The sequence below is a fragment of the Littorina saxatilis genome, linkage group LG13 (genome assembly GCF_037325665.1).
Source record: "Littorina saxatilis isolate snail1 linkage group LG13, US_GU_Lsax_2.0, whole genome shotgun sequence".
NCBI classification, from domain to species: Eukaryota; Metazoa; Mollusca; class Gastropoda; order Littorinimorpha; family Littorinidae; genus Littorina; species Littorina saxatilis.
In genome coordinates, this window is record NC_090257.1 from 42,250,829 (window position 1) to 42,262,931 (window position 12,103).

The window sequence follows — 12,103 nt, forward strand, 5'->3', positions numbered from 1 at the left end:
CTTTTAAAATTTGTTTTGACCTCTTGACAATGTACATGTCAACAATCCTTGACTATCCCTGACTGTTGTATAGTAAGAACAAAATCTTCATTTTTCCCCTTTCTCCACCTTTTTGAGTGTCAGTGCATAGCCACAATGGTCACAGAAAAGATGCAGCAAACAGATTTGAAAAAGACCCAAAAGTGAACTTGTTATGACTATTTCTAACCTTTCCTACCTTGTTCACTTGGCCGTACCCAAGCCAAAAGACTAAAAAAAATCATAACTAATTCCATGTTCACTTTTTGATGGGGTGGACCTATTGTTCCAGACTCGCCTTGATTAGAGCAACACTAGTGCAGTGTTCAACAGCTTTTAAAATTTGTTTTGACCTCTTGACAATGTACATGTAAACATGTAACCCTAATCCCTGACTGTTGTGCAGTGAGAAAAAAATCTTCATTTCTCCCTTTTCTCCACTTATTTGTGTGTCAGTGCATAGCCACAATGGTCACAGAAAAGATGCATCAAACAGATTTGAAAAAGACCCAAAACGGAATTTGTTATGAATATTTCTAATCTTTTTTGGACTTAGAAAAAAACAACACCCAAAATCTTCCTTTTTCCCTTCTTCAAAATTTGTCCCAAAAAAAAACCAACACCCAAAATCTTCATTTTCCCCCTTCTTCACTTTTTTGACTGTCAGTGCATAGCCAGAATGGTCACAGAAAAGATGCAGCAAACAGATTTGAAAAAGACCCCAAACTGAACTTGTTATGACTATTCACCTTTTTGACTTGGCCGTACCCAAGCAAAAAGGCCAAAAAAATCATAACTAATTCCATGTTGACTTTTTGGTGGGGTGGACCTATTGTTCCAGACTCGCCTTGATTAGAGCAACACTAGTGCAGTGTCCAACAGCTTTTAAAATTTGTTTTGACCTCTTGACAATGTACATGTCAACAATCCCTGACTATCCCTGACTTGTGTAGTAAGAAAAAATCTTCATTTTTCCCCTTTCTCCACTTTCTCTTTCATGAGGAAGGGATAATCACACATAGTGCGCCAGTGAGGTTAGAATGGTGAGGTGGGGTCTGAGGCTGGTAAGGGATTTGGGGGTAGGACCGACGAGAGGGCACGGATTCGGCGGTTCGCCGTGTCGAGTCAACTTCATATAGATCTGTGTAGGCGATCAACAGCCCCAGCCGATCTGGATCTGTTCAAGTCAAAAGTAAAGTCAAGGATACGAAGAAGTTTACCGAAAAACATCGATCCCAAGGACTCATGTTGTAACTTTTCAAAGCAGTTACATTCAATCAAAGCTCTATCCACATTAAACCGAACGGGAATCGTCGAAGATCCACGCAACTTCACTGCAATGTCAAAAACGAACTCATAATGTCACCGCAGATCTATAGTTGGTTTTGGTTTTGTGTCGCAGCAAAGAAACGAAGCAAATCTCCGGCTTTTAGACTATTTCACACTAAAAAAACGTTCATTTAGCGGGTTATTAACATATATTTCTTTGAGGTTGCAAGGCAATGGCATCGCTGAGATGTACTCCTTCGAACACACGACACAGGTTAGAAATTGACTTCATTTGAGCGCTTTTTACGGCCAAAACAGAGTGAGCTTTTTGACGGGTTTATGGAAAAATTCTCATTTTCAGAGCACAGCATCGACAACCCTGCACTCCTCTCATGAAAGAACTTCACTGGCTTCCTGTATCTGAACGTATTAGGTACAAGGAACTTAGTCGAAAAATATCGACAGGGGGCCGACAAATGGTTTAAATGTGAAATGTGTGTATAATAATGGGTGTGGGTCTGAAATCAAGTTAGGTAGTAGTTAACATTTGTTTAAAGAAAAAGAAGACAAGTACAGTAATGCAATATTTATTGTGAAAACCAACGATTGTACAAAGAACATGTGAGGCAACATTATGTCTATGATGGTGTGAAGAAAATTAGTTATGATTTATACTAATATTATTTAGACTTGAGACGGCCCTTGACTCAGACGACTCTGTAGACGGATTGGTTCCGTCCTAACGCAGAATGCAAGTGCGCAGTAGAACTGCTTACAAAACGATTATAACAAAACACTGATTCCATTATTGAAAAGGGGGTATCAGGTAATGCTATAGTTTTTACAAATTGTAGCAAAGTCGACTAACTTTACTATGCACGACGTTTGCTTGCAAATTACAACACAAACGCGAAAAACTTAACTATTTGTAGAGTTGTAAGGCATTGCAGACAAAGCAACTGCAAGAAAGTGAGGTTTTAGCAGTGTGGAAATCTGCTAAAAACGGTCTTATATATGGCAATCCGTTTGTAAAGAAATTACGTTTTTTCCTGTTGATCTAAATAATGAATTATTTAACTAAATAATTCATTATATAGCTAAATAATTCATTATTTAACTAAATAATTCATTATTTACACAAAAGTAAAAAGTGTGATTGTTGTAATTAAAGAAATCTTTTATTTACTAAACAATTCATTATTTAATAAAAAAAAATCCATTATTTACTATATAATGCATTATATACTATAGAATGCATTGTATACTATAGAATGCATTGTATACTATAGAATGCATTCTATAATATAGAATGCATTCTATAATATAGAATGCATTCTATAATATAGAATGCATTCTATAATATAGAATGCATTCTATAATATAGAATGCATTCTATAATATGGAATGCATTCTATAGTATACAACAGGGCCGGACTACCGGGGGGGGGGGGTTATGGGGGTTGCGCAACCCCCCCCCCCCCCCAGCCTAAACATGTACCTCACTTATTTAAAACATTTTTTATTATTGTTTATTTTATGCCGTTTCATGCAAGGAGCGACCATTTTGCTATCTCAGAATATGACCTACCCATCAGCTTCAGGGGGCTTTGCCCCCTGACCCCCACTGGCAACCCCCCTCCCTCCTCTTCGACTAGTCCGGCCCTGTACAATACAGTAACAGAGAGAGAGAGAGAGAGAGAGAGAGAGAGAGAGAGGGAGAGAGAGAGAGAGGGGGAGAGAGAGAGAGAGGGAGAGAGAGAGGAAGAGAGAGAGAGAGAGGGAGAGAGAGAGGGAGAGAAAAACAGAGAGAGACAGAGACACAGAGAGAGACACACAGAGAGACAGCCAGAGACAGAAACAGAGAGAGAGAAACGGAGAGAGAGAGAGAGAGAGAGAGAGAGAGAGAGAGAGAGGGAGAGAGAGAAACAGAGAGAGACAGAGAGAGAGAGAGAGAGCCACACAGAGAGACAGAGAGAGACAGAAACAGAGAGAGAGAAACGGAGAGAGAGAGAGGGAGAGAGACAGACAGACAGACAGAGACAGAGAGAGACAGAGACAGAGAGAGACAGAGAGAGACAGAGAGAGACAGAGAGAGACAGAGACACTGACACAGTTTAATTGAATAGAGAGAAAGAGAGAGAGAGGGAGGGAGAGAGAGAGAGAGAAACATAGAGAGACAGAGACACAGAGAGTAGTTTCGTAACGTTATAGAATGCATTCTATATTATAGAATGCATTCTATAGTATAGCATGCATTCTATATTATAGAATGCATTCTATATTATAGAATGCATTCTATAGTATACAATGCATTCTATATTATAGAATGCATTCTATAGTATACAATGCATTCTATAGTATACAATGCATTCTATAGTATATAATGCATTATATAGCAAATAATGGATTTTTTTGATTAAATAATGAATTGTTTAGTAAATAAAAGATTTCTTTAATTACAACAATCACACTTTTTACTTTTGTGTAAATAATGAATTATTTAGTTAAATAATGAATTATTTAGCTATATAATGAATTATTTAGTTAAATAATTCATTATTTAGATCAACAGGAAAAAACGTAATTTCTGTACAAACGGATTGCCATACTTATATCCCTTCCGTTAACATGGTTTCGTCCGGCCATACATGTAGGCTCTTTATGACACTGACCCTGAGCTGACCCTGAGGCCCTGAAAAGGTTTTCACGCAAAAATTCTCTCGAAGAACCAAATGGGTTCGGTGCATTTGTGAGTCTGTCACATGTTGAAGGGCCCCATACGGGTTGAAAGAGATAAGGTACTATGATACTATCGTGTTTTTTTGCAAACCTAGTGCACTACCGTTCTCACGAGATAAGTTACTTCTGTTTTGTTCCGTGTTTTTTTGTGTCCAATTGACACCATGTATGAGAGATGAAACAGAAAAGCCTGTTGTGAAAATGCACAAATTTGGAGCAAAAAACCAAACAAAACAAAAGTAACTGTTCTCATGAGAACGGCAAACAACGACACATGTTGACTGCCCTTATAATTAATTGAAGAAATCACCCCACTCCCCTCCCCCCTGCTGCTAGGTACACGTGTACTGAAGTTAACCTCTGGTTTGACCTGTGTGCCAAGAGTCAGATGAGAGAGACAAACCGAGAGCGAGAGCGAGCGAGAGAGAGAGAGACACACACACACACAGAGACAGACATAGAAAGACAGAAGCGGGGATTCTCAGAGGGAGACACAGACAACTGACATACATACAGAGAGAGAGAGAGAGAGAGAGAGAGAGAGAGAGAGAGAGAGAGAGAGAGAGAGAAAATTTAACTGATCTCGTGAGAACGGTTGACGGCTTGCAAGGTTTTGACGGCTCACAACACTGTCACTGAGCTGTCAGCGCTCGCAATGTTTACTATTTCGACAACACGCATGACAGCAACATAAAATGTTCAAGTTGATGATGTACGTTAGCACACATATACACTTTTCTCTTACCTTGTTGTACTTGAAGTTTGTAGTTCCACGTGAACAAAATCTTCTCGCGCAAAAAGTATCCAGTGACCGGATGTTGTGCAAAAGACTCGCCTATTATGATATAAGGGTGCGTCGGTGTACACTATAACGAACGCATCTGTCAACCAAGCAAACATTGACATGTACAACACTTATGTTGACAATAGTTCTCATAAAAAACACGTTTTGTCACGCTTGAGAGCATTTCTATGCAAGTGGTGACTACATTATACGTGGTGACGCGCAAACATTATTGTAGACCCCTTGTGCATAAAAATAGATTCTTCCACATTCTTCCACACAAAGCTTGAAGGCCTCAATCTTCACGCGCAAAAACCGTAGACCAGATTAATAGGTGCTTGATTTTGGTATTTTGAATTACATAACATTAAACCTTAGTTGGGCTTCACGGTCATGGCAACAGCCATAATAATATTATATAATGTATAGTATTATATTTCAGCATATGTAAATTGCATGTCATCATACCAAACTGTCATACATTTTTATTCCTTCATTATTCTGATTGATCACAACCAAACCTACTATCCCCATTGGACACATCCAAATGCAAGCGCCTGTTCTTGACAATTTGCTGGGTGGGACTTTGCCAGACACACTGTTTGGCGCATGGCCTGTAGGTAAAATGTAAATAACAATGTATTTTCTAATTTGTGCACAAAAGCTTTTTTTTCTTCTTTTTTTTTAACATAACAATGTTTAATGTCACTGTATGTTTGAAAGACCATGGTCACATTTGTAAAATAAATGTTAAATTAGAAAATAAATAACACTTTGGTTCATGATTTTTTCTACACCTGTGCTAAAAATAAGACATAAAAATGTTGGTATATAAGTCACTCAAATACAACTAGGTATGAATGGCTCGGTTTGAGTTTGTTGCAGTTGACCCTGCACAATGCGACCTATTATGTTTTTGCGATTTTGCCGTCACCCCTCCCATAGGGTGACGTATTTCACAACTTCCTGTGTTACACAAACTCTGTGATGACCAATTTCGCCTTCACTCCTCCCATAGGGTGACGGATTTCACAACTTTCTACAGATGAACAATGTTGCCTCCACCCCTCCCATAGGGTGACGGATGTCACAACTTCCTGTGTACACAAACTGATGACGTATTTCACAACAAAATGGCGCTGCCCATGGTCAACCTCGAAACTATCCGTATAGAATGGGGGCGTCCTCGCCCCCATAATAAAGCTGCCTGCTTCTGCTACAATATCATCTCTGAATCGGCACCTGCCTATCTTTCTGAACTGGTCTCTCTCTACACTCCCTCTCGCACCCTTCGTTCTTCTGATGATGCTCGACTTCTCTGTCAAGGTCGCTTTAAACGCAAGGCTCATGGCTTCCGCACGTTTTCGTATTATGGACCTCAGTTATGGAATTCACTCCCCTTTCAATTACGTCACTCTCCATCCATTTCATCTTTTAAGTCCAATTTGAAAACTCACTTGTTCCAACAACACTACGGATAGTTCCTTAGTATAGAGTCTGGGGATGTGAGATGTGCATGATGTGTTGTTTGAATCTGACAGTGATTGTATGATTTTTGTATACATGTATTGTTGTCACGCGCTTTGAACTTCTGATAAGGCGCTTTATAAATGCCCGTTATTATTATTATTATTATTATAAAATCACTTCGGGGGCAGGTCTAAAATCCTGTGTACAGTGCCAAATCATACATCATTCAAAAGAGCAAAGTATGTTCTTTATTCTAACATATGGGCTAGGGTAAGTCATAGATATAAATAGACAGTGTCTGTCTATTATATCTGTAGGCAAGTGTATTCCATTCCTTCGATAGTCTCGTCATCTAGATCTACACTTGCGTGAACAATGCAATTTTGAGTCTGTTTTGCATAAAAGACCTGCGAGATTTGTAGAAGTCAAAACAACAACTTACAGTCCAGCCTCTCAACTTTCGTTCCATGCAATTTGTTTGTCTGTACGTATAGACTGAGGGGTGCCCCGAAATGATTTGTAATCACAACATTCACAGACTTCAAATACGCCATTGAAAACTCGTCCACGTGCGTTTTAGATATATATATACTTGGGACTAAAACTGTCGTACCTACCAAAGGCCGCTTCGCGTAAGAAAATGACTTCCAGAGTCGCAAGGCTCGGGATTTTTTTTAGAAGAAATTTATATTTCGTTGTTCTAGTCCGAATGAATATGAAGATATGGCGAGTTGAAAACGCCGATTCTTTCGCCAGAAACACGTCTGTTTCCACACCGGAAAGAAGGAATGGACTGAGCTACTAGAAGCACGGCGCCGTGCGTACAATCGATCGAATGATGTTATTCACACAATACCACTTGGCGATCTCTAAAAAATCATTTAAAAACGAACTAGCTGACATGTAATGAAACTATTTACTGAAATCAAGAAGTATCTTAGTTCTAGCCGTGCATATGACACACCCTTTCGCGAAAGCACACTGAACCGTGCGTATACGCATTCGCACCCGCAAACCACCAACCCAGGCGGGTTATCCAGATCCAGATCCAGATCCAGATCCAAGGGAAGTAACTCAGTGAGTATAAACATGAGCAAGAACCGCAACCCGAACACACTCGTAACACCTTAATGTGGGTCTATGTAAGCAGATGCCAGCGCAAGCAATCTGATGCAGTGTCAGGAGGCGGTTTGGTACAAGAGAACCTTAGAGGCCACAGCCTCGGCCGTCTAAGGGATCTGTGTGTCTGGAGGCACATTTGGTTTCTGAGGTTCAAGCGGAGCTGTTGCCTCTGCTCCCAAGTTCCCGTGTCTGGAGGCGTTTTTGGTATGGAAGCAAACCTGTAGGTTGGGGCCTCTGCCTTTCAGGATGCCAGGACTACAAAATGTGTGTCTTGGGACACATTTAGCTTAAGATTCCAGAAGTGGATCTGTGCTGTGCTGGGTCTGCTGCAAGCACACTAGAACCAGCTCGCAACAGTTGAGGTGAACAGATTGGTGATCACGAACCTCAAAAAATAACAGCTTATATACCTTCCATGACTGTCCCTGACGTCACAGCTAAGGAACCAATGAAAACGTTGCTCTGGGACCACAGAACAAAATGGGGAGTGAGAGGGAGAGTTTCGAGGCTGCTGTCAACCTCCTTAAAAGCTACAAACTTTATAAAAAACGAGTACTCTTCAGACTGGCTCGCTCCCCCAGTATGAAAGTTTTTGTCTTGTGCACGTGGATTTAAATTTTTTTTTTAAATTTATTATACACAATTAAAAAAATTATTAGAGTAAAATAAAACATTAAAACGTTCATAATAAACAATAACAAGAATTAAAAAAAAAAAAAAAAATAGACCGCCCATGCCGGGAATCAAACCCGGGTCACTTGGATTTAAAAAAAAAAAAAAAAAAAAAATTATTCATTTATTTTACACAATTAAAAAAACTATTAGAGTAAACTTAAACATTAAAACGTTCATAATAAACAATAGTAAACAAGAATTTAAAAAAAAATAGAACGCCCATGCCGGGAATCGAACCCGGATGATTTTGGCCATAGACTCTCTTGTGCTCTCTGTCTCTCTTTCACCGAGACCAAACCCTGCATTGTCATTTCTTTGCCGAGACCATTTCCTCACCCGTTGTCTGGCTTGCAAATCATGCTTTTCTCGTCACGTGTTCGCCGCTCAAGTGTCCCCTTTAGTTCAGGCTGTTCACAAAGTGACCAGCCTCCCACCGCAAAAACTCCCACCGTTAAGAGTGGCTTTTGTGATTTATTTCGCATTTAGGTCCCAGGTAACATTATGAAGTTTTAATACGATCAATCGGACCTATTATCAAGTTAGTGTATCAACTTTTGAACGAACTGCGCCCAGTAGTTTCCCAGCAATAAGCTGTTAAGTCGAGACAGACAGACAGACACACACACACACACACAATTAAAGTCTGTTGGACCCTAGTACTGCGTACTCGGGGAAAATCCCTCAAAAATACACAAAAATTCCTGCACTAAGAAAACTACATCAAAAACGCTATTAAAAAAAATACATCAATAAGATGGAAATTCTACGACGCATCATTTTGATACCAAACACTCATAGGTGATCAACACTGCGAACAAAGTGCAAAACCTCTGACTATTACCTCGCAAAATAGTCATGTCACACCAAAAAACGTAGGCAGTTATAAGTTAACCACAATCAAACACAGTGTATGTTCAACAGGCTTCTCGTATGTATATGATAAACATAAAATCCACATTCTACAAAACAAATAATACAGAATACATATTTATATCGAATACATGGGTAAAAGAAAGATCGATAAAGGTTGCTAACATCCGGTATATAAGCGTTATCACACCTGAAGCGGTGAACCTAATCGCTCACAAAACAATGACATTGTCATGCTTAGACCGCATTTAGAAGAAAAAAACCCGATTCGGATCCAAAACGGCATTTCAGGTGATTTCAGTTTTCGCGGCAGTTAATCATAAATCTCGTAATAACTACACCCACACCTACACACACACGCATGCACACACACACACACCACACACACGCACACACGCACACACACACACATACACACACATACGCACACTCACACACACACATACACTCACACACACACACACACACACACACACAAACACAGACACACAAACACACACACAGACACACACATACACACACATACACACACAAACACACACAGACACACACACACACACACACACACACACACACACACAAACACAAACACATGAACTAACGAAAGTACAACTGTCTCTATCCAGCTGACAGCATGGTCCATGATAACGGTATGCAGTTCACCACGAGGGACAGGGACAACGACGCGTCGACCTGGCAAGACTTCAACTGTGCAGAGAAAATGCACGGCGCCTGGTGGTACTGGGACTGCTCCAATGCCAACCTGAACGGGAAGTACATGCCCAACAGCAATGATCCAGATACTCACGGGATACTTTGGGTCCCGTTTGGAGGACACGAATACTCCCTTAAATTTAGCGAGATGAAAATTAGAGTAGCATAAAAAAGAGAGACATACCTACCACAGGTATTAATTAACCTGTCTAAGATGTTCATCGAATCGTAAAATATAGGTAAAGCTAAATCTCAGTATCGATACACGCTTTGTAGGGCATATCATACGCGTAAGGTGTGTTGATAGTTAAGGTAATGTGACATACTTAAACTAACGTGATTTATATTCTAAATAGCGGATCTGTATTAACGCTATACATAGTTGAACCCAAACTTATTTTGGTTATTACAAATCTGAAAATTCTACATTGTATATAAAATTAGAATTGGTGTATTTGATCCAAAAAGGATTCCATCTGATTCTTAATCATTTCCTAATTATAAAAATATAGATATGTTATGTTTAGATGGAAAAAAAGCTCAGAAAACGGAAAACAATAGAAAAAAGCACGCTTTGCTGTGAAGCGCTGCGAGCATCTGCGCTATACTAGCTTTTCGTTTCTGCACGCTTATTTCGTGCACGTGTTACAGAATACAGAATCTTTCATTGGCCAAGTTTGGGAATTTGTCTTGACACTGCAGTAAGAAACATTCAATCCTGCCATGTACGCCAACACACGCATCTATACAAACTGATCCACGACATCAACTTATAAAGTCTCGTGAAGCGATATAAAAACATTTAGTCAAGATCAACACCACAAACCAATCATCGCCGAGACGACATTCAGATAGTCTGGGCTGAAGACCGAGACGGGTCACGCTCGCCGCCGCGAAGCACGCGTCCGTACTACTTACTGAACCTATTTTCTTTCATTCTGAGCACATTTGTAGAATAAACATGACATAATCTGTATCGTTTTGAAATCAAGAAAAGATGAGGAATAAAATGCAATCGATTTTAATGAAAACTTTAATGAACAAACTCTTTAATTAGTTTTTAAGCCTCCAAGCTGAAATGCAATACCAAAGTCCGGGCTTTGTGGAAGATTACTTGACCAAAATTTCAACCAATTTGGTTGAAAGACGAGAGCGTGACAGTGCTGCCTCAACTTTCACAAAAATCCGGATATGACGTCATCAAAGACATTTATTTAAAAAAAAGGAAAAAAAGGTCTGAAGATAATATACCTAGGAACTCTCATGTGCAATTTTATGAAGATCGGTCCGGTAGTTTTGTCTGAATCGCTCTATACACGCGCACTCACCCTCGTCTCGATTCCTAGTCTATGTTAAAACATTTACTCAAAACTTGACTAAATGTAAAAACGACGCTGAAGAACATTTGAATATACATTCACTAAAACGAACAACATGCACTCCAAAGCTGCCTCACCTCAAATCAGACACACGCACACATACACACAAACCGACACACACACCCACACACACACACACACACACAACACACACACACACACACACACACGACAACACACACACACGCACACACACACACACACACACACACACACACACACGACAACACACACACACACACACACACACACACACACACACACACACACACACACACAACAACACTCACACACACACACACACACACACAATGTTTGTTTTTGTTTTTTGTGGTGTGTTTTTTAACAAAGTAGTCTGTTCATTGTATTTTGAACATATTGACCAAAATGTAGTAGTTGTTTATTTTTTGCATGTAACGATTTGACATTGTTTCTTTTTGTACCAAATATGCTCAACGGTAAAAGAAAGTACACATGTTTAAATTGTGTGCCACAGACGTAATATAAAATGTAATGGAATGTTAAAAGGAGCACAGTTTTAGATGGAAATTGTGCTGCAAATAGCACTTGCTTTTTTACGCATTGGAATGACGTCACGTTTTTCACGTGTATTTTCGATTTGTCGACCCAGCAACAAAGTAAAGAGACAGAATGAAGAAAAAACTTATCCAGTAATCTGGTATGCGTGATTTGTTTTATAGCAATGTAAAGTTAGCAAATAAACAATGGCGACTGCACGTGAGAGCGAGCAACACAAAGCACTGTACTCACGTTAAAATGACGAACACGGAAAGTTAGTTCAATGAATAAGAATTGTGGGGGGTACTAGGGAGTGAAAAGTATAGGACACAAGTCACAAACCCTGAAAATCAGCATGCATACTGGTACACTGTGTTAGGTTATAATTTATAATAGTTATTTCGAGAATCTATTTCGTCTGCAATGTTGTGTACTCATGGTAGGAAAGGGACTCAAAGAATCATTAAGGGATTGTCTGCAATGTTGTGTAGTCATGGTAGGAAAAGGACTCAAAGAATCATTAGGGGTTGTCTGCAATGTTGTG

General features: G+C 39.6%; 1 protein-coding gene across 1 annotated transcript in view; it reads left to right on the plus strand.

The window, feature by feature from the left end:
• The window catches only part of LOC138945903 (uncharacterized), a 45,930-nt gene extending 34,809 nt beyond the window's left edge, over positions 1-11,121 (plus strand). The window contains exon 11 of the mRNA XM_070317422.1: positions 9,574-11,121. Coding sequence (XP_070173523.1) covers positions 9,574-9,830 — 257 coding nt within the window. The 3' untranslated portion in view covers positions 9,831-11,121. The remainder of the gene's footprint in view (positions 1-9,573) is intronic.
• The last annotated feature ends 982 nt before the right edge of the window (positions 11,122-12,103 follow it).